Below are 27,661 nucleotides of genomic sequence, written 5' to 3' on the forward strand. Positions count from 1 at the left end.
AATATAGTTTAATCAAAGTCATGTTTGTGTGCAGTTGTTCCTGGTTCAGGTGGAGTCAGTCCCCTTTCCTGTCACAGCTGGTTCAGGTGGACTCACCTTGTGGGAGCAGACCTGGTCTCAGAAGACTCTGGGTCCTACTGGTTAAGTCAAGAATCCATCCCACTAGACTGACTTCAGTCACATGAAGTCTACGCAGTCTGCATGAGGTCCAGTTCCTCCAGTGTTTCAGGAGTCTCCTCTGAGGCCCGTCAGCAAACTGCAGGGGTTCCCCCGGAGTCGTTGTGACTTCACGTCTCATAGGGTCCATTGGACCTGGAGGTGTCTGATGCTGGTGAGCCGGCCTCCCATTGGCCCTGCTGATGCCCCGCCCCCTCCTCTCTACCTCCTTCTGTTTCATGGATTGGAGTTCCATTCATACATTGTCATATTCATGTAATGTGTTTATGTAACTCTGTAACTCTGTTCATCTGGTCACATGACATCTATTCATCTGTCCATCCGGGGAGAGGGATCCTCCTCTGTTGCTCTCCTGAAGGTTTCTTCCCTTTTTTCCCTGTCAAAGGTTATTTTTGGGGAGTTTTTCCTGATCCGATGTGAGGTCAAAGGTCAGGGATGTCGTATGTGTACAGATTGTAAAGCCCTCTGAGGGGAGTTTGTAATTTGTGATATTGGGCTATACAAAATAAACTGAATTGAAAAAGTTCAAGTGATCGATCACTTTAAAATCATTTAGACTTTTGGGGAACTGGATTTGGGACCAGGGACCACCACAGCCTCCTTCAGACCCCAGGTGCACGATGTGCCTGTAGACTTATTAAAATCAGTTTAATGTAAACGAGGTACGTGACTCATGTACATTTATGGAAGGCCTTTTCCACATCCTCTTGGCCTCTATCAACGTGTTTGACCCGTAGTTATGAAGGAGCAGCTGGGTCAGACCTGGTCAGGGTCTTGCTCAAGGGCACTTGATTTAAAATGAGCTCAATACCACAAGCCTCAAAACTCTGAGTCCATGATATAAATATTAGCTCAGCAGGTTCAGGAGCATAATGCATAAACCAAGAACCCATTAAAAGGCTGGTTTGGACCTGCTGGTCTTATAAAAGGTCCTGCTGTGTTCTGCAGTTACTGGTTCATGTTTTATATGTAAGCATCAGATATTCATACTTTTAGGTTGTATTGCTACTGGAGCCTGAACAACTTGACTGGTGGTGTGTGTGTGTGTGTGTGTGCCTCCTGCCCTCGTTACCAGTGACCTCCTCTGGTAGTCCGTGGGCCTCTGCTGCCCAGTGAGACTGGTTTGGTTCATAAATAGTACACTTCATGGGTCTGTGTCCAGCTAAACTAAGTGGTGGTTAAGTATTGATTCCAGACCCATATAAACTGTTAAGAACTTTTAATTTGGACAACAAGGAATAAACCAAAGTTAAAATGACATCAAATCCAAGGCCTGGCTGGTAGAACCAGTGGAGGAATGAGACGGATGGAGGAAACGGGCTGAAACTAAAGTCACCCTCAAGATCAGGATTCACAGATGCGGGAGACTAAAGTTACAAAAACTTATTTCTTCTAAAACAAAAAAGGCCTTTGCCGTGAAAATGATGTGTAGAGTTTATGTACATCATTCTCAGTTCATGTACGCATACAAAATAAATCCACTTCACAAGATGCTTGTGTTCAAGTATATTCACCACCGTCATCTCCACGACTTGAAATAAAATGTCCTTCAAAATAAAAACAAAATGCAGAAAACCACATTTTATGTCCTACCAATACATATATACTGTATAAATACATACATAAATATATTTTACATACAACAGCCATAAATTTGAAAAGGGGATATACAGAGTAAAGGGGGCGGGGCGTAGTGTAGTGTATGTTTAGCTTGTGTTGTAAAATGGTTTGTCCCTCTGTTTTCTCATCAGTAAGATAGCAGGTGTGTGTGTGTGTGTGTGTGAGAGTGTGTCCGTGCACACGCACACATCTCAGTTGGCCCAGTAGGGGGAGCTGCCGTAGCTCGACTTGTTGACTTGGCTCTTCTGCTGCAGGCTGCTGTTCTGGCCCCGTTGGCTCGGACCCCCCTGAACAAGGAGAGATGAAGGTGTGAGCGCCACAGAAAGAAAGACCGGTGCAAACCAGACCACCGAGCGGTCTGAGGGGTTACCTGTCCGTCCTGAGCCAGGTGGTGGTGCAGCAGCTGCGAGTGCGGTTGCTGGTGAGGCAGGATGTGGAGGAAGGGGGCCGGGGCGTAGCCTCCAGGAGCTCCTCCAGGGTTCAGAGGGCCCGGACCCCCCAGTGCTGATGGCAGACTGAAGGGAGGAGGTGTGCCCGCATGGAAACCCTGCTTATCAAAAGACTGCAAGTACCAGTTAAACTCAGAACCTGATGATGCTTTAGTACACATCATTATTAGTATATGCAGCGTGGTGGAGGCTCACCTGGGTCTTGTTGTAAACACTTCCACTGATGTCGGGCACGCCGGAGTTACTGGACGTCACGGAGACCCCTAAACCAAGACAGACAGCATTGGCACATAACAATGCAAAGAACATTTTAGAAACACTGATCGTGGGTTCTTCTTCGGACCTTTCCCGGGCCCAGAAGCAGCAGATTTGGCTTGTGCCTGTGAGGAGGAGTTGTATCCTTTGCTGTAGTCCACTCCTGCTGGCCCCGCGGTCAGCTCCTCGTACCCTGCACCAGAAAACCACCGTGAGCATTTGGGACTCCTGAACCCAGAATCCAATTCCCGAACTAGAATCACGTGTGCTCCCCCACCTGAGCTGAAGGCGTGCTGGCCGTAGCCGCTGGGCTGCTGCTGCTGCGTCTGCTGCTGCTGGAAGGGGCTCGCCGAGGGGTTCCCCAGACCGAGGCCCATACTGTGCTGCTTGGCCGAGGCCGGTCCCGGACCCCCGGGGGGAACAAACATGGTGTGGCCGTACTGGAAGGCAGCAGCGCTGGGGACGCCCCCGGGCACCCCGGTGTAGTAAGGCAGGCCCGTGTAGCTGTAGCCCGCGGGCAGAAAGGCCTGCTGACTGCTGTGGTGTTGCGGCTGGCCCTGGGGCTGAGGCTGGGCCTGGGGGGGCTGAGGCTGGGCCTGGTTCTGTCCTGGGCTCTGGCCCTGGGAGGCCTGCGGGGCCGCAAGGCTTGTGGGGGGTGCCGGGGAGGTGGCGTCATTCCTGCCAAACTTTGTGACTTCTCCTGACAAACAGTTGAGATGTCAGTCGAGAACAAACAAACAAACAAACAACAAACAAACAAACAAACAAGGAATCTGGCACCCGGCCAGCCAAGCTTGAAGCTGCGTTACCTGAGTAGGGGTTGGTGGCCAGGCTCCCGTCTCTACCAGAGAGAGTCGCTGTGGGGCCGGGGAATGTGATCCCATAGTAATCCTGCAAAGAGGGCTGAAGAGGAGAGGATGAGGAGACAAGCCACACAACAACAACAACAACAACAACAACAACAACGTTGATTGTGTGGTGATGAGGCTCACCATTGGCAGTCTGGACTGGAGCATATGGAGGTCTTCATAACCATAGATCTGCTGTGAAAACAAAGGACAGGTATCATCAGACAGCCAGACAACCCAGCACACTGGGATGGTTCTGGACCCTGAGGGTCTACTTACTGGGTATGCTGGCAGCAGCCCCCCTGGGCCCATGATATACTGGTTGGGCAGTAGAGGGGGCACTCCCTGGGATAAATTAGGAGGAGCTTTACCTGTCGAAACAACACAACATCACTTTCATGAACAGGTATTTGGGCTCACCCCCCCTCTGTCCCAGTCTGCTCACCAGTGGAGGACGAGAGCAGAGCCGTGGTCCTCGCTGCAGAGAGGTTCGACGTGGCGTTGGCTCCATTGGAGCCGAGTCCCAGCGCCGTGCCGGCGGCGATGGCGGCCGAGTGAAGCACGCTGGCGCTGACGATGCCGCCGACCGTGCTGCTCATGTGGTTGCCCATGTTGCCCATGTTGCCCATGTTGCCCATGTTGCCCAGGTGGCTGATGCCGCTGCTACTGTTGCTGCTGTTGTGGGTCGAGTGGAGTGCCAAGTGCTGCGATGACGTGTAGGAGCCAGAGGAGGGAGCCAGAGAGCTCACGTTGCTGTTGTCAACACTGGTGTACTGCGGACAGGATGGAAGCGTCAGTCACCTGAAGGAGGCGCTCCATCTTTTATGTGTAGATTGTCAGGTGGTGCTGACCAGCTGCACTGGAATGATGCTGATGCCGTGCACTGTGCATCATGTGACATCACACCAAAAGCTTTTAAAATACTTACGGTGAGAGAGCTAGAGCTGGAGCCCAGAGCCGACACCGAGGAATGATTGACATGACTGTGGGGTGAAGGCACAGACAGGATGAGTGTACGCAGTGAAGGACGGCATCATCATTTACTTTCTAATGCTTTAGTTTTTTACATCAAGAAAGTATCATTGTGTCATCAGAATTTGCACAAATGAGGCGCCTACTATACTGCACTGGCTTGAGAATTCTGGCTGACTGAACATGGCCAAAGGAAACTAGTAAATTCAACTTCAAGGTTCCTGTTCTCCTCGCCGGTCACCTGTTGAGCGAGGTCAGCTGGCCGGCTGAGGGCAGGTCCTGTGCCAGGCTGGAGAGCCCGGTGGAGCCGTGTGCAGGCAGGCTGGATGCTAAGTGGGAGGAGGGGGCGGCGCCACCGTTGGTGCTGATGTTCGGAGACGGAGACTCTGGCTTCGGTGAAGCTGAGGGTGGAAGGAAAGAAAAGGACTTATTTATAATGGACTCGCCAAAATAAAAGGCGGCTCTTGGTATGAACACATACATCAGTCGGGAGGAACTTACTGTCTAGAGCAGCAGAGGTCCTGACACCATTCAGACCATTCTGGTGGAATAAAAACACAGCTCAGCGTATTCTGATAACAGGCCAACATCATATCCATGTAGCAAACACACACACACACATCACCACTCAGTGGAGTTACATGACATCACAGGATTCAGAGGTGAAGACGGTCAGGCTGACGTCGTGGTCAGGTTTAGAAATGAGGAGTGTCTGAATTTGGATGATATCTCATTTGTAATAACAAATCTGATGAACTCGGCCATCTCCACTCACCATGACTGGTCCCGTGGCCTCTTTACTCTGGGAGAAGGCCAGTCGTGTGTGAGGGGGCATGGTCCCATCGTAACTACCCCCCACTGTGGAGAAGTGAGAGGAGGAGGTGGTGGAGGCTGTCGAAGAACACAAGGGGGGGTTGGAGGAGCTGGCAGTCCCTAATGAGGGAGTGAGGCTGGGCAACGGCCCAGAGGAGTGATACACCGGCTCTGAGGAGGAGAGAGGCAGCGCCACGGAGAGAGGGCTGCCCAGCGACTCGCTGCAAGACGACCGAGGGAGAAGAAAAGGTTACGAGATGCTGTTTCTGATCCGTTTTAGTTCACGTCATCATATATATATTAAAAAGATGAACTGGTCCGTCAGCAGTGACAGTACCTGAGTGGTTTGGAGTACAAGCTCGTCTGGTTCTGGGTCCCTGGTCCCGGTGCAGGGGCCGGTGTGGACTCCCTGGATGCCGCCATCGCACAATTGTCAACGACTCCGAACTCCGGCAACGGCGACTCCGAGCCGAAGTCAAGAGCTCCAAACTGGAGGTTCAGCCCGGGGACGTCGGCCGAGCCGGGCATCTCTACCGCCGTGGCGGGGATCTGCCAGAAGGGAACAGTCGAGTGTCAGCGCCGCGATCTGAAGCTCACAGAACTACTCGTATCATTTACAGAAGACTAAATATGTGAGAGTTGCCCGACACAGGAACTGAACCCAGTGTAGCGACATGGGCATCGGATGGTGACGGTAACTTTCTGTCCATCAACATCAATCCCCCACCTTCGATGAGGGAGGTATCCTTCGTTTCTGTCCTTTGAGCTGGGCCCGTTGCTGCTGCTGTGGGGTGCTGCCACCCTGAGGGTCCAGCCCTGCGCCGGGGGCAGGAGGTTTAGCACCAGCAGCGCTCATCCCCGGGCCCGCCTGTGATGGCGTGCTGGTGTGGTGGGGAGCGGGCGAGGCTGAAGCAGCAGGCGCTAGTTGCTGCGACGGAGGGCTCGGTTGGCGTGCCAGAGGCAAGGAGGGGCCGCTGTGCCTCTGAACCAGCTGGCTCAGCACCAGAGACGGCTCTGGCTGCAGGCCGAACTCACCTGCAGACACAGGTGCATGCCTACGTTAGTACATGTGGCAATAACAGGAACACGTCGACAGTCCCACTTCAACACTTACGGCTGAACTGCGAGGACAGCGAGGAGGCGTTGGAATCCGAAGCCTTTATGTCCCAGCTCGATGAGGAGGGAGGAGGTGCAGGTGCTCCCAGGCCGGGCAGGCGGCAAATGGAAGCGTTGCTTCCTTGGGTGCTGGCAGGAGCTGCAGCCTGGGAGGAAGGAAGCGGACCCAAGCCAGGGCCCTTCAGCTGCTCCAGTATCTGAGCTCCAGCACTAGGCGGAGCCCTCTTGGCCTGCCCCAGGTCCCCAAAACCAGCTCCCAGAACCGACGACTGGCAGACAGAAGGAGAACGTGTCATCGCCAGTCTTTGAGTTCATTTACATGCGATGGATGAAGGAATGTGTATTAAAAAAGGTGCAGAGTATCAAAAGCAACTTTTCTTACCAGAGCAGCATGAGCGTAGCTGGTGCTACTGGTGGCGTTGCGGCTGGGGGGCGGCTGCTGCTGCTGCTGCTGCTGCTGCTGCTGCTGCTGCTGCTGCTGCTGGTGGTGGTGGTGGTGGGAGTTAGTGAAGACCAGACTCTGAGAGGAAGAGGACGAAGGTGGCTCTCTTCCTCCAACTGCAGGCTTCTGCAGCAGAGAGCCGAGGTCCAGACTAACAAACAGTTGGTCAATGGTCAAAAGTCAAGCTTGTATAGTATTAATTTTATATGGGAAAAATAAATACACACTGAAAACGTACATTAACTAAAGTTAAGTTACACCTTTATTACTTTTAAAACAGAGGAAACTGAAACAAAGCCGGTATCTGTTGGGATGCTGTCGTCACTCACCTTTGCCCAGGTGTGATGTGATTCTCAGCAGCACATGAGGAGGTGAACACTTTGGTCTCTGAGAGCTGCAGGAACAGACAGAAGTTATTCAAATGTACGACACAACTGCGTTAGACTTCAGCTGTAACTGTGTCCACTCACACCAACATCCTCACTCCAGTCCTCAGACGCCCAGTCTTCCAAGGTTCCCCTCCAGGTAACTAGAGAGATGGTCATAACGTGTAAATACAGGTGGGGTGAGCAGGACACCTGGAGCTGATATTTGCATGAACAGCTGCACTGTGCCGTCTGCATCGTTTACACAGTGGATGCATCTGACAGGTGGAGAGCAGCATGGCGGCTCTGAAGAGCTCACCTGACCCATCTGTGTTGCTGGTGGCTGCCGGGTCCCACACCTCGGTGTGTGTGGACCCGGACCCCCCCTCGGAGGCGTAGTCCGCTGGGTTGAAGGTGCTGTGGAAGTCCAGGAGAAATATGTTCAGTGACAGAAATACACTGAAGGCCAGAGAGTGGTTGACAGATGCAGTTCTTTAAACAGTGTCTCGAGTAATAATATGTATTATCCATACTATTGATTGGACAAAGCTCCCATTAGAAGAGGGATGAGATATTGATTTCCGGTCTTTGGGTTTCTGGTGCTTTGCAGAAGTTAAGGAGAAATACATTTATTATTATTATTATTAGATTCAGATAACACATCTTAATGGGACGGGTGACTCACAATCTTTAGAGAACAAACACAACGGTATGGAAACTGAACCACGCATTCAGAAACAAAGAAAACATTCATTTACAGCTAGAAAGTGTGAGAAGGCCCCCGAGTGTGCATGCCTGTGTGTGCTGCCCCCGTACCCCATGCCCTGGGCGGAGAACCGGCTCCCTGGTGGTCCTCTCCCTCGGCCTCGAGCTCCAGATCCTGCGTACCAGTCAAACAAAAGGTCAACAACATCCTCCAGAGCCGGGCGAGCCGACCGGGTGTTAATGAGCATGCGCGCACCTCGGCCGCCACCTCTGGCCCTCCGACCTCGGTCCGAACCTCTGTCCACCGGTGTGACCTCCACTCCGTTCTCCTCTGGACGCGCTGCACGAGGAAAACAAGGACGGACAACACATCAGAAACGGCATTATATAATCAAACAATAACACACGGATACTGAGCCTCTGAGTAAATGAATGTCAGGTTTACCCGGTCGACTGCGACTGGCCCCCCGGCCCCGGCGGCTAGCTGCTGCGCGGCCCTTGCTAGCTTCCCTCTCTCCTTTCTTCTCCCGGTTCTCCTTGTTCTCCTTGCTGTCTGAGGGACCCTCCTTCACCAGAGGCTTCTTCTTCCCGACCGTCTCCCATGAGGTCTGACGGCCGACGAGGAGCAGCAGGACAGAGAAGGGGGGATACAGAAGTCAATCAACATTGGACCACAAGATGCATGTTCCTTATTCAACTACAGCCAGCAGTTAAACACGGCAATAAGCTTCAGTGAGCGGTTATTAAAAATACAAATGCATAAATATCCACACGACCGCTTTCTTTTCATTAGGCTATTTTATGAAGTGTGCACCAAGCTGCGTTATGCAAGAAAAACTATGTAATTGGTAGAGTTTAAATATTAAACTCTGACTTAAATTGAGCATAAAAACATAATAATGCTTAAAACCATACTGCCACTAAGATGTGTGTTTTAATTAGAGGTTTCTTGAGCTACACCGATTAACAGACTCCTTTGGTTTATGACAGTTAAGATCTTGAAGAGTAGTAGAAGCAGAGTTATTCAGACGGAGACTTCCACGTAAAGAAAAAGGGAGAAAAACAGCCTATTTTTCTATTTCCAAGACACTAAAACCACCAGGTGGCGTCTGCCTGGCCTCCAGCCTCTCCGTGTGTGTGGTGACACCCTGACTGGCTCTGGTGGCGTTTGACTGTCCTCTCCCAGCAGAAGGGGCAGTGAGGTGCTTTGCTGCTGAAGGTCCCCGATGTTAGAAAGAGAGCTGCTCTCTGGGGCTGAAGACCGCAAAGATGCAAGGAACTCATTTTCACAGCGCACACAGAACTCATGTTACCAGTCGTGATGTGGCAGAACGCTTTGTTTTGGGACACGCGGGCCAAGAGAGATCAAACAGAACCTGGTCTGAGATCTGGTTTGTGGTCTCTCCGTAAACGGGCCAACAGTCGGAGACGCGTCAGATATTTAAAAGTCTGAATCTGTGGCCGAGAGCACTCACAATACCATGAAACCAGCTGACATGAATTAGGACATTTAGAGCATAACCCTGTGCACATACATTTTAAAATCATACATTTTGTTAAACAGTTCTCTGTACATTCTGCCTTCCAAGCATAAAAGTATAAATCACAAAATCTGATATTGCAAATTCAAATGGATGAAAACAGGAGACCAGTACGTTTAACATGTCATTTATTTACCATGTCCGAGGTGCTCTCGAGGAGGAAGTTAATGGCTCTGCTAATGTCCTCGTTGCAGTCGTGGAGTGCTACCATGCACTCATCCTGGTTCTTCCCGGTCACTTCCATCAGCTGGAGCGCACAGAAAGACGAGGTGTCACTCACGGCATCAAATATGCATTTGTCAACATGAAGTACTGTAGCCATGGAGACCGACAGCTGGGCTGACTCAGCCTCGGGAAGACCTACGAGCTCCTCACCTGGTTAACTTTGCCCTCAAAGTCAGCATCATTCTTGTCGTAGATGACCTGGGCGAGCCGGATCTGCTCGGCAGTAGCCTGCATCTTGGAGACCAACGGGTACCACAGAGAAGAACAGGAGGCCACTTTATTAGGAACACCTTTAAATTCAGCCATCCAAACAGCTCAGCCAAAAAATCCACCGTTATAAAAGATAATGACTTTCAGTTTGGATTACTATGCAGATACAAAGTAAGTGCCTCCCAGTCACACTATTTCATCATGTGGTGGCTACAACAGTAGCCTACCTGTGTTGTGACTCATGTTCATGTGGCTGTGGTTTAGTTGACTACAGTAGCCTACCTGTGTTGTGACTCATGTTCACGTGGCTGTGGTTTAGTTGACTACATTAGCCTACCTGTGTTGTGACTCATGTTCACGTGGTGGCTGTGGTTTAGTTGACTACAGTAGCCTACCTGTGTTGTGACTCATGTTCACGTGGTGGCTGTGGTTTAGTTGACTACAGTAGCCTACCTGTGTTGTGACTCATGTTCACGTGGTGGCTGTGGTTTAGTTGACTACAGTAGCCTACCTGTGTTGTGACTCATGTTCATGTGGCTGTGGTTTAGTTGACTACAGTAGCCTACCTGTGTTGTGACTCATGTTCACGTGGTGGCTGTGGTTTAGTTGACTACAGTAGCCTACCTGTGTTGTGACTCATGTTCACGTGGTGGCGGTGGTTTAGTTGACTACAGTAGCCTACCTGTGTTGTGACTCATGTTCACGTGGTGGCTGTGGTTTAGTTGACTACAGTAGCCTACCTGTGTTGTGACTCATGTTCACGTGGTGGCTGTGGTTTAGTTGACTACAGTAGCCTACCTGTGTTGTGACTCATGTTCATGTGGCTGTGGTTTAGTTGACTACAGTAGCCTACCTGTGTTGTGACTCATGTTCACGTGGTGGCTGTGGTTTAGTTGACTACAGTAGCCTACCTGTGTTGTGACTCATGTTCACGTGGCTGTGGTTTAGTTGACTACAGTAGCCTACCTGTGTTGTGACTCATGTTCATGTGGCTGTGGTTTAGTTGACTACAGTAGCCTACCTGTGTTGTGACTCATGTTCACGTGGTGGCTGTGGTTTAGTTGACTACAGTAGCCTACCTGTGTTGTGACTCATGTTCATGTGGCTGTGGTTTAGTTGACTACAGTAGCCTACCTGTGTTGTGACTCATGTTCACGTGAAGGCGGTGGCTCACCTGTATCTGTTTCTGTGGTTGTGATGCTTGAGTGGCAGCAGGCAGAGCTTTCTCTCGAGGGCCCCGGGCCTTGTCGCCGCCCAGCGAGCTCATCATAAACAGTATATACAAAACTCTGTATGTACAAAATAGAAAAATCTGCAAAAGAAAACCAGAAACATGGAAGGACAAGTAAAATCAACCAACAGTTCTTTATGTACATTCAATTAATTTACAATGTTGTTACAGCAGAGGCTCAAGACTTTCCCTTGTGCGAGTAAATACAGGAAATAATTGTTTAATACCAGAAATATGTGTTGCGAGTGTAGCTAAAGCCTTATTGCACAATCATGAATACTGCCCTTATGAAGCTGTAGGACACACAAGTGACAACAGCTTTGGTGAAAATCTAGGTCAAGGAGGAAGAGCGACGCAGTGTTACAAAGACCTCAGACCCCACACCCTCTACGAGCTAGTCCACACACACACACACACACACACTCTACGAGCTAGTCCACACACACACACACACACACACTCTACGAGCTAGTCCACACACACACACACACACACACACACCCTCTACGAGCTAGTCCACACACACACACACACACCCTCTACGAGCTAGTCCACACACACACACACACACACACACTCTACGAGCTAGTCCACACACACACACACACACCCTCTACGAGCTAGTCCACACACGCACACACACACACCCTCTACGAGCTAGTCCACACACACACACACACACCCCCTCTACGAGCTAGTCCACACACACACACACACCCTCTATGAGCTAGTCCACACACACACCCTCTACGAGCTAGTCCACACACACACACACACACACACTACGAGCTAGTCCACACACACACACGCACACTACGAGCTAGTCCACACACACACTACGAGCTAGTCCACACACACACACTACGAGCTAGTCCACACACACACACTACGAGCTAGTCAACACAAGCTAACAAACACACACACCCTGTACGAGCTAGTCCACACACACACGCACGCACACGCGCACGCACGCACACGCACCTCCGTGTAGGACAACTGGATCCTAGACAAGATGCAGTACCTTGCTGCCAATTAGGTAGATAGCACATAAACATGCATTAATACGTTTTGGTGGCAAATATTAAAACACTTCTCTCACACACAAAGGTGAGTGCTCAACACCCTGAAGTACAATGCGTGTTCCAAGCTTCGACTATGGGGCGCATTACTAGAATAATAACATAACATACACCCCCAGTGACCCATTTGTTTTATGTCAGAGAACAATAGCGATGGGTTCACAGCGCCTGCGTGACGTCGGCCGACGCTCTGCTGCCATTGGCTGCTGGTCTGAACAAAGATAACGCAAAAAAACCTGTCTTTAAATGTCATTTCAGTGAGGAAATCAAGATGTGTTAATCAGTGAGAACCTCCTGCAGCAGCTGCACCGCCCGGCTCGTGTTTCAAGTCCTAACGCCGGATTTAACGCACGAGTCCGGGACGCTGCTCCGAGAAAAACAACAACAACAGCCATCACACGCAAACGTCCGTTTGGACACGACTTTCCCGATATGACAAGAAATACCATAACGTCACCTGGCTGCAGTTAACTAACCACTGGCTGTAGCTAACTAACCGTTAGTTGCAGCTAAACTACCCGCTAGCTACAGCTAACTACCCGCTAGCTGCAGCTTATGTGACTGATAAGCAGGCGGAGCGTTGTTGTGAAGCGATGCTAACGTTAGCCCGCCGCCGCTATGCTACTTATTCACTCGGACCTCGTCCGGGACGAGACGGGTGACGTCGCCCGTCTATCGGTAACAACAACACATTAAAATGACCGTAGTGTCGCTTTCGCCTCCCCGCTGCCCGCCTCGGCGCTGCCGGTACCGGGCTCCCTTTGTCCTCGCTAGCCGACTCACGTTAGCTCCGGGACGGGGACGCAGCTAACGATGCTAACCCGAAATCTGGTCCCAGCTGTCAGTCCACGACGTGTGACGGGCTCCCGCGGCTCCTGTGCGCGTGTATAGCCCCGCTGTTATAGGACTGCGAGGGGCTCCGAGCTCCGAGCTCCGCGCCAGCAGCACAGCGGTATTTAATCTAAAGGAGAGGCCTCTGAGCCCGACATTGCTCGCCGGGAAACGAGACAAGAGGGGAAAATTGCGAAAGACATCCCTCGCGTCCCCCGCGGAAGAGACGCGGCGACGCCGGGGACCGACTACTTCAGCGGAAAGTACGCGTTGAAATACGGACAGTGGACCCGTGAAACATGATAAAAACAGTGTTTTTATTACCTGCTAACACGCTTCGCTCAGCCAGCAGCAGACAAGGTGGTCACGTGACGTGGCGGAGGATGCTCCTTCTCCGGGTCACCGCCAACTTCCATCCATCGGGACGGACGGCTGGACTTTTATGTTCCTATAAATATAACTATAACTATATATTCTGTTGTATCGGGCCAATAGAAAGCGCCCATATGGCTCCGTATCACTGGATTAACAGAGGACCCTTTTTAATTCAAGAGGAAATCTTTACATTGAATAAACGATGTCATGGACAAAAGAAACGTTCCATCAATATACATTTAATTTTTTATTTACTCTTTTGTAAAGATTTAATAGCTTGTTTTTTTCAGATGTTTATATCTTACAATATCCTCAGATTTAGTCACTTGTAAAAACATTCACGAGGCATGTATAAAAAAAAACAGGCATCACCAAGTAGACAGATCAGTCCAAACACTTCCTCAGACATATACATACAAATGTATGCAATTGTCCCAATGTATTTTACACATACATATACACATTTATATATAAAATACACTTTAAAAGCGTTGGTTATTTGTTCAATTTGTGGTCGTAATTGGGGTTTCTCTTTTCAATATGTCATTATCCTGAATACTAGAGAAAAGTTCCATGTAGAAAAGGAAAACTATGATCGCCTGGCAGTCTTTCACAGAAAGACCAGAGGAAGGCCAACACGTTACTCAAGCCTACCCTGCCTCTACCAAACCAGGAACAAAGCAGAATCACTCACTCCTTGGTACAAAAAAAGAAGAAAGAATGTTTTACAGCTGTGATGACAAATGCATGTGCCTGCAGCATCCAACTCCAGGGTCGAGATCGCCGCCCGAGTCCCAGAATCACGGGGGAGAGAGATTTAACCACATTAAAGGATTCTCAATCCATCAATAATCGGATCTGATTTGCTTTCAAGACTTAAAATCTTGGGTTGAATTTTCTAGGAACACCAGAACGGTTACGGATCAGAATTTGAACGCCACTAATGGTCCAATCTGCTCCAACATATTCTGGTCAAAGAGAACGGGAACATAAAGGGCAAAGACACAATATATCCTTCAAAAGAAGCAGCTATAAACACCCCGACCAACTGAGTAAAGGTGACGGAGAAAGGGGGAAATAAATACAAATAAAGAAAATTAGAATATCAGCAGGGGGGGTATGCCTGTCAAATCACACACAAAATAAAATAAAGCAGAACAACACTGCATTTAGCAATCTCAATGTTTCTCCTTTACATCATCATATCGGTAAGAACAAACATGAACACAAAGTTCCATTTTGATTGGCTTCTTTGTTTATACTTCTGCAGAGAGAAGAGAAGTTCTTGTGATTGTTGTGGACGGGCTGCTCCACCCAGTAAATATTCTCTCTCCAATGTCCGGTTCGGTCCTTCGAACCCAATTGTCTCTTCAGTCACGCTCTTTCCTCTCTCCCTCCCATTTATTGCCGTCCATTTCAGTGAGAGAACGAAAGGGAATCTTGAGAAGAACAGTTCTACAGGTCTCTTCCATCACGAGGAAGCAGCAGTAAACACCATCCTCGCATACGGGAACAAGCCAGCTAAATACCAACGCTCATCCCCGCGGGTTGAGATTTTAAATTCTGAAAACATGCGTCACTTGAATTTTGGTGTTTCTCAAAACTCTTCTGAGTTCCTCAGTGGCAGACTTCGCAGCTCTTGAAAATGACTAGTTAATTGTTTGTACATTTTAAAAATAAAAAATAAAAGTCTAAGGAGCAACGGAATAATTGGGGGAGAAAGGGAAAGAGGAATGGTGGACACAAACATACACAACAACAATATTCAAAGCTGCGATACTGTGGGGGCAAGATCATGCTCCTGAGTCCACGTGTGAGCAACAGAGTGACAATTCAATGAGCAAGAGCAATACCAAAGACAGTGACGTCAACGGAGAGGGATGGAGGCACCGGTTAGGGAAACGTCTGGGCGAGGGTGTAGTGATCGAGTGGTGAGGAGACGAGGAGGCTAGCTCCACAGTCCTGCGTAGTTGCCGTGCAGACCAGAACAGAGAGGTCCACCCGCCACAAACAGCTTGGTGCCAGAGTCGTCGTAGCAGTGGGTGTACACCGCGTTGGGGAAGGAATGAATGTCTGAGAAGTAACTCCTCCACGTCTCATCGTGATTCTAGAGGTGGAGCAGGAGAGGAAGGCAATGAGGAGACAAGGAAGGAAAGGTAGTGAACACTAATCTACGACAATGCTACAACATTTGTGTCTTCATTGTTACAAATAAAAAAAAACACGAGATATATTTATTCAAGGCATTTAGGCAAAATAAAAAAAGAAGTGTACCAGCCAGCCTTTCCCTGTGGAGAGTTTGAGGATGCCATCTCCTGGGAACTTCCGGTACCCTCCGCCTGGATTCAAAGGGTTCTCTAGGAATCTCTGGGCCCGGATGTCGTAGAAGAGAAGGGAACCCTGGCCGGTGCCCACGGTCACGATGTGCTCGTAGAAACTCACTGAGCGGATCCCTGCACAGACAAAGATGTCTGAATGCAGAAATACTCAAACGTAAACAGACGAATTTAACATGGAAACACGATGGAGTTTAGGGAGGTCATCTACCTGCTCTCCGCTTCTACCATTACTGTAGCTGTTCCCCCCCAATGTTTACAGATTACTCACCACTTCCTCTCTCTCTTGAATTGACAGACTTGATGCTGTGTGTCGGCTGCCGTGGGTCCAGAAAGGAGACGTGGGCCTGAGAACCCACCGCGTACACCGACCAGTCCTGCCCATATGCCAGACACACATTCTCTTTGCAGTGAGGCAGCTTGGTGGACAGTATCTAGAGGGAAACGCCAAGAAATGTGAGATGGGAACAAAGTAAAGGGATGTCAACAACAGTCCTCGTACAGTTTGGACACATGATGACGAGTATGCATGGCTGTGGACGAAAATGTAAGAATATTAGACAAATATTTACCATTTTGGAGAAACTGATCTCATATCAAACTTAACTAGCAGTGTAAAACAAGTATGAATACAACTTGCAGCACGCTGTCGTCATCCCGTTGTCCCTTAGCTGAATGCATCACATGATTATTAGTAATGGATTCACCTTGCACAAGTTGTGCTCCGCTTTCCAGAGGTGGAAATAGCCGTCCAAAGACACAGCACCCAGTTCCTAGAAGGAGAGAACACACAGAATAAACTGAATAAGGTGTGCAGAGGCAGAAACAACAGGTCCTAACAATCAACTTCTAATACATTGTAGGCTTGACCACGACTGTGGTCAGCTTGAAGGACCAATTCAATGGATTCCTCTGGTAAAGAACTGCATCAACACATCCACTCCTGTAGCACAATGTGTATGCTAAATATCCAACTATAAGGCAAGGATTATGTCTGTATGAGTGTGTCCTATGTATGTATGCAAACTTATTATGCAACATACATGCATGTATCTATCCGTTGCATAATAAGTTTGCTTGACCCGTTTAAGACGTTGCAACCAAGGAAATAGATGGAAGAAGTGTGCACAGACAGATTTTGATTAAGTGAAGGTACATGACGTTCCTCAAATTATCTCCATCTCATATTCTGTGTTTTTACAAAAACTGACACTGAGGAAATGTTGCACTGTAAGAAGTTTGGTTTCCCAGGACGAGGAACCTTACTTTATGGTTGTTGTTGAAGGCCAGGGCACGGACTTTACAGTTGTATGGGTTAGTGTACTCCTTTGGGATATCCTTGAGGGCCCGATGGGAGATGTGGGCGTATGAGGGGACTGCCTCTTCATTCTGACTCCGCTCAGCCTGGCTCATGACTTCCTCGGTCACCTCCCACAGGCCCATGGAGCCATCTCTGGACCCTAGGAAGGAAACAAACACATCTTGATTACTGCCTAGAGTATTTGTGTTTCCACTAACAGCATACAAAAGTGATGAATAGACATAGAATTGTCATCAGGGTATGTAGAGCGCGTCGACTTGTGCACACAGCTGTGGTTATTCATACAACGTCACTCATATACCAGACTCACCAGACACCGCCATGTTGTCACTGATCCATGCGATGGAGAAGATCCAGTCATTGTGACCTTCCTGAAGAACAAAAACTATGTAAAAGCAGAACAATCTTGTGTGCTTATGCTTGAATTGCTGAACAGCTATTGCTATTTTACTAAAATATACATCATGGTTAAGCTCAAACTCCCCTGGAGTGGTAACCTACATACTGACAAACATCTAACACTAGAATGGAGGAGCCAATGCCTCAAACATTGTGGCTAGGGGGCAGACAGTCCAATATATTATACAGAATGGATTACAGTGGGCAGAGAAAGGATCAGAAACCATCAGCCTTGACTGGATGTCAGATAACCCAAACAGACCCAAACCACTTACATCTCCCACACAAACGGGGTCCAGTGTGGGCAGCTGGTAGATGGCCAGGCTGTTGGGGTTGTCTCCTCCTGTGGCGAGCAGCGTTCCAGAGGGGTTCAGTTCAATAGCGTGGATCCCACAGCCCTGCTGGTCCAGGCGGGCACGAGTGCCTCCTAAGGGTTGCCGCCCCGCCACCACTGGACCCACCACCCCAGAGCCAGCACCACGACACTCCCTGTCCTTCAGCATGGGAATGCGCGTTATCTGCCCCGTCAGGACATCCGCTACAAAAAGCTGCCGTTAAGAAGGAAGGAGACATCGGGTTAGAATCTCAGATTCAAGAGTTAAAACAAAGATCATACCTGAGACAGTGATCTGATGAACACCTGGGCTAATGACATTTATAAAAAAGAAACATTTTAGGAAATATAACAGATTAATATCATATTGTATGATATTAATCTGATTAGAATTCAGGCAAAGTGAGAAGAGTCACTATATCACAATGCAACGTGTGACTTTTGTGACGCATCACTGAATCAAAACAACAAAGAAATGTGCTTATTCATCACATTAATTATAATTACTCTGATATCAGTCTTTAGATACGCAACCTGTTCATGGTGTTTACATGCCAGTTGTAATACAATTGCTCTTCTCTGTATATGTAAAAAATTATATGACTGCATGTAATCTTAAAGATTAAGTAACAGTACCCTCAGATTAACCCAATGAATGCAGGTTAGTAACTAAACGCCGTCTCACCGTGTTACACTTGGTCCCACACACCACCTGCCTGTGGTTGAGCCACTGTGAAGCAAACACCTTGTTGAGTCGCCCCAGGGAAAACTCTCTCTCCTTGAGGATGCCAGGGAGCCTGCCGGCCGCAAAGCCCCGAAGGCTCCGCTGGAGCCGTAACTCGTGCTGCTGTTGAGGTCTGAACTCCCGCCCCCGGAGGGCACAGACCACTGAGCGCCGACCGCACCACCACTGCTGGGCATGACGTGATGAACAAGAAACACGGCTCCGCTTGTGTGGCGCTTGACACCAGCCCAGCTGAGGAAAGAGAGAGGGGAAAAGAAATGTGCAACTTTTGTCAAGACCAACACTATTCAGGAGATAATTCTGTTTTACTTAAAATTGTGAAAAAGTTAGTCTACTATTAATAAACCAGTCGTCAGATAATATCGTCTAATCTCTGCTGAGCCTCACTCATCCCACCGTGGACACATTTCTGGAGCTGGTTGGTACAGATTTAAGAGTGGATCATGAGTATTGACACTCATTGGCATCCATTCGGATGAGTTATCAATGTACAGGCCTGGTGTGCACAAGAGCCCTGAGCTTGATATTGTTTAGGTAGGCAAACATGATTGGCAGCCTATGATGTAGGTCCAGACCACACCTATACAGACCCCATAATACATACAGACTTCTATATCACTGGTAAGGAACACACACAAAATGGTCTTTCACAAAAAAAGCATGCTTAGAAGTGTATAGGTACAACAGTCACACTTTTATCTGAAGAGGCTTATAATATATATATATATATATATATATATATATATATATATATATATATATATATATATATATTCCCTGGATCTCAAAAGAATCGGTGGTGCCATCTCCTGTCGTTTTATTATTATTCTATTGTTTCTTGTGGTGATAGCTGCAGAAGAGGTACATTACTGTTGATGTGGCTTCATGCTACTGAAGCATGATTGCGGCCCCCATCATAACCGACACATGACATCAGTCACACACATGACGCAGTAACGGAAGATCGTACGGTATCTTCAATGTTTCCGTTTCAAAGCCAGCGCGTTTTGTATGCGTTCAGCCACCGGGATCAGGGCTGATTGTGCAGGAGATGTTCGTGCTGTGGATGAAGGACCATTCCGTGATCGTGGATCTACGGTTGGTCTGCGTGCAGGGAGCTATGCTAGCTAACTGTCAATTAACGTTTCCGCTAACGTTAGCTTAACAGCTAGCTATGGCTAACGTTGTGCCTTCTAATAATAGCTGAAAGACAACATTCAGTTTATAAATGTCGATTAACGCTCTTCTGAGTGGTGACTAGAGGGTGACAGGTGATGCCCCCGAGCGAACACGGGACTGTCAGCGCCATCTACCAACGAGCACGTTGTTTAATTGTGATTACAATTAAATTATAATAATAATAATAATAATAATAAGATGAGGCAGCTAGCCCTTCGGCTAACACAGCCGTGCTAACAGCAACGGGCAACGTCGCTGACTGTCAAACAGAAACACTCCGTTAAGAGGACCGCAGCGGTGGCCGTTTGCTGGTTGTTATGCCCATATAGTCTCATATACTGTCGCGGTTCAATGGTTATAACGTCACCAGTCTGACACGCTCAGCTAAACCTGGTTAGCCCGATGCTAGTTAGCATGTTAACCCAACTGACGCGCGTTAGCCAGCTAGTTAGCTAACGTGAGTTTCCGCCTACCTGTTGTTGGTCCTTGGGCTCCCCTGCCTTCCTTTTCCTGCTAACTGTTTTTCTCGCCATAATCTGATACACACAGCTCCCTCACCCACATGGAGGGTAAAAGTGACGCTGGACACTGGATCATATAATGGCGATATGCTAGTTTTGTTTCTCGGCCCTCGCTGGCAGCGTCCGACGACGAGCAAGGGCGATCACATACGGGAGAGGCTGGTGAAGATAGTCCCTGACCTCCTCTCGTCAGCTTGCTCCCGAGTCAAACTACACTCTGGTCGGACTCCTTTGTCCGTTTCGACCGCGTCGCTAGCTACAACCGGACTGTACACAATCTCCCTTTCCCCGGCCAAGTCGCGTCAGCAACGGCGAAAGCATTGAGCAGCGCGCAGCCGCACTCAAATTAAACATCAACAAAAACAAGGTCGTACGTGAACGCGCGCGCTATGCGTGCTCGTTCACGCCAAATGCGAAAGATCGTTGATCAGATGTTTCTCCTCGATTTAAAGAAATACTATTGTTGTGAAATTTAAAAATGTATCGTATAATGTGCCCAAATGTGAATTTCATCACAGTGAGCTTTTAATGTTTTAGCATGATATGATGCAGTTTTATGAAATGTCAGATAAACAAAAATAACTTAAATATGTATCTCTAATTTATTGGGCTATGTTCTGTCTGTTATTCATGAGGGAGGTATACTTGTTAATGTGAACATTGAGAACTTCTCGTGGCCACCTGGAAGAAATCATACATCTTAACATTATAAATTCTATTTGATTCTTATTTGGCCTTATGAGGATGAGCACGAACACGTTGTTGACGTGGAAATATGAAATCACACAGATGTCTTTGCAGGACGTAGGACCGTCACTCATACCGGCGGACATGACTGTAATCTTCTGTTTATTAACCCTGGCGAGCTCAGGCAGACCAATAATAGCCTCTTCTGAGCAGAAAGGCCTTTTTCCTGCTGACTGGGCCACAGATGTTTCCAGCTGTAACGACACCTGAACAGAGGAAATACTAATGCATTTGCTGTAGAAGAGAACAAACAGGAGAGATGTGCTTTCTCTTCAGTTTCATCACACATCTAATATGTTGTGACCATACTTGAGAAAATGGCCTACATCAAAGAAAAGTAAAAAATGCAACAGCAGCAACGATGAGCAGCCCGACCACTGAAAAGATGTGCACATTTAATCGTGAGGATTTTACAAATCATTCAAGAATAAATTGAACATTTTGCAAATCACATTTCAGGAGCTCGGGAAGGAACACTCAACTCCGCCCGCTCTTATTATACCATTGAGATATTTAAACTTTCATTAGTGCCACGTTAAATTAGGCTGCAACTTAGAGATGCATCTGATACATAACCCTTAAACATGAGCCCTAATTAATGACGGCCTACTCGCCTTTCATCCCCACAACGAGGAGATCATAACAGAAATGGAGAAGGCATTGATGGAGGTCCAGAATCTGCAAAACCACGTTCACTCCAGCTGGTGCAGACCTGTACTTGCTCTATATGTGGTTATGGAAATCACACTTTGTATGAATTATGTAAGGTGGCAATAATACCACTTGTGTTTGTAAAGTAATTTGTAAAACAAAGGACGAAGTACTGGACCCGCCCAAGAAAAGTGCCACTTCTCAATAGCATTTAAATGACTTCATGAATCTGTTCACACGCCTCTCATAATCCATCAGCTCCACAGAGATCACTCTGCCATCCTTCCTTCTGGGGGAACGGAGCATTAAAACATTTACGAAGCACTGAACACATAAACATAACCATACAGGGAACAGCTCTCAGCTGGAGGCCACACACCTCTAACTTTACATTTAAGACTGAACCTCAAACCAAGATGAACTCATTTCATATCACACATGCAAAAAGAACGTCAACAAACCATAATTCAGTCATGTTTGATTAGATTGTGGCATGAAATCCAGATTGAACTCAAGGCTTGGAAACCATTCATCGTATTGGAGTGAACAGTAACACAATATGAATTATGTCTATTGCACTGATGTTCCTGGCAGAACAACCCTCACTTACATTTGATTTTCTTTATTCTTTTTAAACCCACTCACTCTTCTCCAGAAGTCTGTGACAGTGAACATACATCATCACAAACTCTTCATTTTTAAATGAAAGTATCAGGGAACTATTTTAAATAAGATGCTAATTATGAAACATGGCTGTGTGCCAGTGGGTTATGGGATATTTCTCCCCTTCCAGTGCAGGATGAAGAGCGTACTGGGACAGCAGCATCTTGTGTTCTGAGCAATAGTGACTCAGGATCTATTATGCAGTCCCGAAAACAGAAATCAAAGACATGGAATCTTTATGCCGACATGAAAAGGCGCCTAAAAGAACAGAAGAACAGACATTGAATGAAATAATAAAGTACTAGGTGCAGGGCAGCAGAGCAGAGGGCACTTTAGAGTCAGTGGTCTGTCTGGCGCCTGGGATTTAGTTTCTTCTTTTCTTGGTTCAGTTTGAAGAGCCTCCTCGAGGCCCCGGTCCTCGCCACCATGTACGAGGTCTGCACAGAGCAGTGGAAGATGGCAGCTTAGTCCTTAGGTCTTTTGAGAGTCCAAAGTGGTCTTTAAGGGATGTACCCAGAACCCACCACCAGCCCCCCCCCTCCTGCAGACAGCTGCTTCAATCCAATAGCTCCCTTCCAGCTGAGTCATTCTTCCCCTTCTTCAATACGCTGGTCGTACAACATCCTGGGAACTAAACCCCAGGTTTTCTTAGAAAGAACAAGAAAAACCCTCCACCATGTAGTGTTATGCTTTACCCCTCCACTCTAGGCAGTCTTTAAGAAGTGCTGAGACACAATACGCTTTAGCACAGAGAAATACGACCTTCTCCCAGCTGCCCTTCCACAGCCAAGGGCCGGGCGTGGTGAGAGGGGAGGCAGAAGGAAAGGGGTGGTCGGGTCGGAGCGGGAGGCCAGCCCGGGAGGCCAGCCCGGGGCTTTGGTTGGCTGGTTAGCTCGGCTCAGCTTGCTGCTGCCCGAGCCATCAGGTCCTCGAGAGCCTTGTCCTGATCATTGTTGTGGACCAGCAGTACCTCTTTGATGGCGTCCCGCTGAAATCCCATTTCACCAAATCTGGACATTAGCTCAAGGAACTGCAGAGCCTGGGAAGGATGAAACAATAAATAAACTACAATAGCTAAAACATCTATGAAGGTAATCTATAGGGGGTGTAGCTCCTATGTGTAAACCCAGTGCATGCTCTGAAGGCGTACAGACCTTTTCCTCTGAGCATTGGTACATCTCTAAACATTCCTCCACGGCAATCGCATCGAAGCCCCGCTCACACAGACGCCCGTGGACAAACAGGTAGTCCAGAACCTTAGACAAACAATAAGTACATCTTTATTAACTAAATCCATAAAAGATGCATTTAGGATTGAAAGTATTAATGTTTTTGTAGTGTTAATTATTGTTCTCTTTATGCGGTTTGCACCGTATACACTTGTGATGCCAAATCATCATTTAAAACCAGCTAGTACAAATTCCATCTCACTGTTATGGGACAGTCGTCGGTCACATTGTGGATATTAGCTGTACAGATCACAGAAACATCTATTACCATAACAGAAAGTGTGATGAAATAACTTTATTTTCAAGTTAAGCTATATTTACAAAAGAACTGCACTGAACAAAATGACACACGCACACAAAAAGTGAACTGTTGAGCATGTTGAAGAATGAATACGCTAGAAATCCAGACGGCTGTGCCTTTGGGCAAGAGGGTGTCGCACCTGTTCCACATTCTTCCCTTGTTTCTGCATGGCCCGGAGGACGCCTTCATAAGAGTAGCCCATGCCCACGAGGGTTTCCACGCACTGCCGCTCGCTGGGAGTCATGCTGAGCAGCGCTCCACCACACGGCAGACCAGCAGATCCTGACCCGGGGTTGGCCTGCAGTAAAAACATGGATGAAGTTCAGTGGGGTTCCTCAGATTCATCGACCATCACTGGATAATTTACGTCACTCTTCCAAACAAACTATGCACACAATTAGTCAGCCAGTATGAGACCTCATGCTCACCGGTTTTGGTGCGCCACTCTTTGTGTGGCTGGTTGGCTCCGGGGCAACGATAACGTGGGTCTTGGGTGCGGTCGGTGGGCTTCCGTTGGTTAGGTGCTGTCTGGGAGCAGGGAGTGGGCTGTACCTCACTGGCTCTGGGTCACCAGAATCAGAGAGCTTGGGAAAGGTGAGGGAGCGGATGTTACAGGGCCGATCATCGGCGTCAAACCCCGTTCTGCCAGGGTGCCCAACTCTGTCCATGTCCAGCAAGGCAATCAACCCGTTGGGTTTATGGGAAAAGCCCGGTTTGGCTGCTAGGCTGGTGTTGATGCTGGGAGGAGACGGGCTGTTTCCACGTGACATCTCGGAAACCTCTGGTGGGGATACAGAGGGAGGAGGCTGGGGCTGGGGCTGGCTCTGGAGGATGTTCCTGAGCTCCTCCCTATCGTCCAAAGTTTTGAGCTCCAGCTTGTCAAAGGGGTCCTCTTCCCGCTCAAAGTCAGCGAGGTTGAGGAGGTGCAGCTGGGGAGTGCTCGGCTGGATTTTCCTAGGGCCAAGGCTTGGGGCAGGCAGTGGAGTGAGGATGTCATTATGGCTCAGCCCCGCCAGGACGGGGTTCAGCGCTGGTGGTAGAAGGTCATGGTCCTCTGCAGCAGACCGGGGTTTCTTCCCACCACCAGCATCCATGTCCTGGGCCAAGCGCTCCCTGCTCTCTGCCTCCTGCTGGGCTACTGCCTCTGTTGCTCTGGCCTCTGCTGCTCTGGCCTCAGCCAGTTCAACCCCCCAGTGCACACTCCGCCTCTCCAGAGAAAAGTCATACTGTTGAGAGCGATGGGCAAAGAGGGCACAGAGTGAGTACAAGAGCCACATGACAGGACAACTTAGCTTATATGTCCTAAACAACTCAAACTTTGGTTGCTGTAACTTATAAACAATAAAAAAAGCACTCCAACCTTTTAAGCAGGAATGCTGAATGCCCAGCAACAACCAAAATAACTTCTGATACAAAATGCCTTTACTGAGCCGTCTCCCAGGTCCAGCATGACTACACGTGACAATCAAAAGACAGCGGGCGAGGTCTATAATGATCAGGGCCATAACATCGTAGGTCCGCCTGGTGAAGCCTGCTGAAGATGCATGTCAGTGCATCATACCAAAGCTTACATAAGAGCAAAACAAACGCATGGTCCTGAGCCTTACTTGTGAGTCTACCAGCAAAGAGCCACAGTCTGGGAGACAGAAACCAACAGGAAACCCCACTTTGGCCGGGCAGCGGAATTTGTCATTGATCTTGAAAGGAACATCATCGAGGTAGCTGCTGGGTCCTGTGTACCATAACAAAGGAAGCATACATTAGAAGAATGGACACTGGAAACAGCAGACCAACCTACACTCGACTCAAAAGGATCAGCGTGGTCAAACAATGAAACAAGTATTAAAAATAGGTCCTCACCATTGTTGTATGCATCTGATCCAGACTTCCTCGCAGCCATTTAGAGACTCTGAAAACAGACATGAGTGTACACCAGGTGTGACGTCAGTGAGCAGTTTAAATGTCAAAGGGACTTCATATTTACATGGACGGTAAATATAACTACCCTAAAAAGGTATAACAGTGCCCTTCCTCTGCCTGCCTTCAGGTGTGACAGCAGATTCTAATATTTACAGAATGTCTTTCACTGAGCTCAGAACCGTTTAAATCAAAGCTTATGAGCAATGGCACTTCATCACATGGTTGTGCAAATCATTTTTTTCTATCCAAATGAACATTCTTCACTTTCTCACTGGCTTTGTACATTCCACTGTTTTGCATCTCAAGGCACGTAATCCCATTATTTGGTCACACCTTGCAACAGAGAAGCCACTGTTTTCACAGAACTGGTGAAGACTAGTGATCAGGAGATAAGGGAGAGGTTGGATCCACTCACAGCTGAAAGGGCGGTTTTGTTAGTGAAAAGGGCTTCAAGCTCAAATAAGATACATCTGAAATAAACACTGAATCAAACAAGAAAACGATAATCAAGAAATACAATGCTTGATGCATAAAATATGTCTAACCTTTATTGCCCAGTTCAAGTGAAAGCCTATTTAGCTACCAGTCTGCAGTTGGAGGATGTTTTCTAGCAGGAAAATCCGTCAATAAGAGATTAGAGACACCTTTACAGACCTGGCTATGCAGGACTACGGAGGAACCGGGCTCGGGGTTTAATCAATGATCCTCAAACACAGACAGTGGACATTGTTATCAGCGTTGTTTTTGTTGTCATCTGGATGCAATAATACAAAATAGAACAAAACACTTCTGTTTATGTTGCTGCTCTCTAGTCATGTGGATGCAATAATACAAAACACTTGTTTGGGTTTTAAATGTTCTTGCGTAGCACCAATGGAATAGCACTGCCTTTTGTTAAACAGCCGTGTGTTGAAGAATCACAATACATGATCCTTGAATTCGTGGATACAAATATAGAATGAACAGCAACACACAGCAATCTGCTGGAATATGACCAGCACTGGTGAGAGAAGACCCAAGGATCTCCAAGAGAGTGGCAGGGTGGAGTTCATCATTTAAAACCTGGACCCCGTCCACTGAGGCGCAGACTGAACGTGAACCGAGACTACTGATGCACGACCACGGGACCCAGAAGGAGCTCATTCAGGAGGTACCTCTCCATCAGGTGCATTTCATTTGAACCCAGTGACGTCAGATGTAGGTTGGTGAGGATATATTAGTGACGAGCCATAATGTTTATGTGTGTGTGTGTATATATATATATATATATATATATATATATATAGCCACATCCACCGTACATGTCCTGCGAGGTCATTTTAACAACTTCAGATTGTTGACAGTAGTCGCGTTAGCTAGGTAGCTAGGTAGCTAGCTAGCTTACAGGTTAACTGCTGCGAACTTAAAGTCGACCCCGCAGAAGATCGCAGTTCACCTCCATTCATCACGTGTTCGGGGAAGTTAGTCTTCCAACGGACGGCGAGGCTCCCCAGCTGAGCTCGAGTGACAACTAAAGTTATGACAGTGTTAATTAGCAACAAGCTAAGCTACCGTGACTGTAGTCACTCCGAGCTCGGACAACAAGTCGCCGTGTCACGTGACATGCCTCGGCCTGGGTGAACCAGTGCGTCCCGGTGGATGAATTCATGGGATAACCACGAGCCGCTGGAGGGTGTTGTTGGGGGCTCGTGTCCGTGCTAATGCGCACCGCCAGTGGCCTGGCTGTACCCGGGTAGCTGCCACCGCCCCTGAACCCAGCCGAGCCCAGCCCGCTCCCCTCTCACCGGTATCCGCTCCGTCCTGGGGTTGCTTTGGTTCGACCGAAGTCCACACGACGTCGGGCCTGGATGGCTCTCGAGCGTGATCTATTCTCAGGAAGAGTTTTATTTACACTGAAATATCTTTCCTGCTTCAGCGTGGGACGCCATCTTGATTTGTCAAGCTCCCTTCCGACTGGTTCCTGTCTGACGTCACTCACCAACGTGAAGGCGTCGCAGCATGAGGGCCGAGCCGAGCCGAGCCGAGCCGAGCCGAGCCGATGGAAACCTCATGTAAATAACC

General features: G+C 48.2%; 3 protein-coding genes across 12 annotated transcripts; all 3 read right to left on the minus strand.

The window, feature by feature from the left end:
• Nucleotides 1–1,381: 1,381 nt before the first annotated feature.
• Nucleotides 1,382–13,305, minus strand: ubap2a (ubiquitin associated protein 2a). Of its 7 annotated transcripts, none has more exons than XM_034533405.1 (27): nt 13,204–13,305; nt 10,913–11,050; nt 9,679–9,756; nt 9,440–9,550; nt 8,208–8,370; nt 8,019–8,102; nt 7,874–7,937; nt 7,377–7,474; nt 7,163–7,221; nt 7,022–7,086; nt 6,633–6,843; nt 6,249–6,519; nt 5,862–6,169; nt 5,472–5,683; nt 5,097–5,355; nt 4,823–4,862; nt 4,563–4,722; nt 4,278–4,332; nt 3,795–4,122; nt 3,629–3,720; nt 3,494–3,544; nt 3,311–3,404; nt 2,779–3,201; nt 2,590–2,694; nt 2,442–2,509; nt 2,168–2,359; nt 1,382–2,084 (listed from the first exon to the last, which is right to left on the minus strand). In XM_034533405.1, exons 2-27 carry the CDS (start codon nt 11,006–11,008, stop codon nt 1,989–1,991), a joined length of 3,783 nt encoding a protein of 1,260 aa, XP_034389296.1. In that variant the 5' UTR covers nt 11,009–11,050; nt 13,204–13,305; the 3' UTR covers nt 1,382–1,988. The 7 variants fall into 7 exon arrangements, with proteins under 7 accessions (XP_034389296.1, XP_034389294.1, XP_034389295.1 ...); XM_034533403.1 differs by having other exon boundaries at nt 7,853–7,937; XM_034533404.1 differs by having other exon boundaries at nt 9,679–9,762.
• A 168-nt stretch (nt 13,306–13,473) lies between these two features.
• Nucleotides 13,474–20,506, minus strand: dcaf12 (DDB1 and CUL4 associated factor 12). Its single transcript, XM_034533416.1, has 9 exons — nt 20,042–20,506; nt 18,330–18,620; nt 17,586–17,858; nt 17,222–17,282; nt 16,857–17,050; nt 16,298–16,363; nt 15,862–16,024; nt 15,529–15,707; nt 13,474–15,361 (listed from the first exon to the last, which is right to left on the minus strand). Exons 1-9 carry the CDS (start codon nt 20,099–20,101, stop codon nt 15,203–15,205), a joined length of 1,446 nt encoding a protein of 481 aa, XP_034389307.1. The 5' UTR covers nt 20,102–20,506; the 3' UTR covers nt 13,474–15,202.
• A 1,587-nt stretch (nt 20,507–22,093) lies between these two features.
• ubap1 (ubiquitin associated protein 1) lies at nt 22,094–27,578 on the minus strand. 4 transcript variants are annotated; one of them, XM_034533418.1, is made up of 7 exons: nt 27,385–27,578; nt 25,541–25,589; nt 25,288–25,412; nt 24,109–24,906; nt 23,820–23,978; nt 23,305–23,406; nt 22,094–23,189 (listed from the first exon to the last, which is right to left on the minus strand). In XM_034533418.1, exons 2-7 carry the CDS (start codon nt 25,578–25,580, stop codon nt 23,049–23,051), a joined length of 1,365 nt encoding a protein of 454 aa, XP_034389309.1. In that variant the 5' UTR covers nt 25,581–25,589; nt 27,385–27,578; the 3' UTR covers nt 22,094–23,048. The 4 variants fall into 4 exon arrangements, with proteins under 4 accessions (XP_034389309.1, XP_034389311.1, XP_034389310.1 ...); XM_034533420.1 differs by lacking the exon at nt 27,385–27,578 and adding an exon at nt 27,207–27,378; XM_034533419.1 differs by lacking the exon at nt 27,385–27,578 and adding an exon at nt 27,152–27,378.
• Nucleotides 27,579–27,661: the final 83 nt, after the last annotated feature.

The sequence above is a fragment of the Cyclopterus lumpus genome, chromosome 5 (genome assembly GCF_009769545.1).
Source record: "Cyclopterus lumpus isolate fCycLum1 chromosome 5, fCycLum1.pri, whole genome shotgun sequence".
Lineage (NCBI taxonomy): Eukaryota > Metazoa > Chordata > Actinopteri > Perciformes > Cyclopteridae > Cyclopterus > Cyclopterus lumpus.

Coding starts and splice junctions, on each gene's coding strand:
- dcaf12 (XM_034533416.1), bottom strand. CDS start 20,101: ATGGCGAGAAAAACAGTTAGCAGGAAAAGGAAGGCAGGGGAGCCCAAG. Junction 17,051..17,221: donor TGACAACATGGCGGTGTCTG/GTGAGTCTGGTA, acceptor TTTCCTTCCTAG/GGTCCAGAGATGGCTCCATG. Junction 16,364..16,856: donor CCTTCAACAACAACCATAAA/GTAAGGTTCCTC, acceptor CTCTCCTTCTAG/GAACTGGGTGCTGTGTCTTT.
- ubap2a (XM_034533400.1), bottom strand. CDS start 11,008: ATGATGAGCTCGCTGGGCGGCGACAAGGCCCGGGGCCCTCGAGAGAAA. Junction 9,551..9,678: donor TTGAGGGCAAAGTTAACCAG/GTGAGGAGCTCG, acceptor TGTGCGCTCCAG/CTGATGGAAGTGACCGGGAA. Junction 4,333..4,562: donor CAGCTGACCTCGCTCAACAG/GTGACCGGCGAG, acceptor TTCACCCCACAG/TCATGTCAATCATTCCTCGG.
- ubap1 (XM_034533418.1), bottom strand. CDS start 25,580: ATGGCTGCGAGGAAGTCTGGATCAGATGCATACAACAATG. Junction 25,413..25,540: donor ATCAGATGCATACAACAATG/GTGAGGACCTAT, acceptor TATGGTACACAG/GACCCAGCAGCTACCTCGAT. Junction 23,407..23,819: donor AAGGGAAGAATGTGGAACAG/GTGCGACACCCT, acceptor TGTTTGTCTAAG/GTTCTGGACTACCTGTTTGT.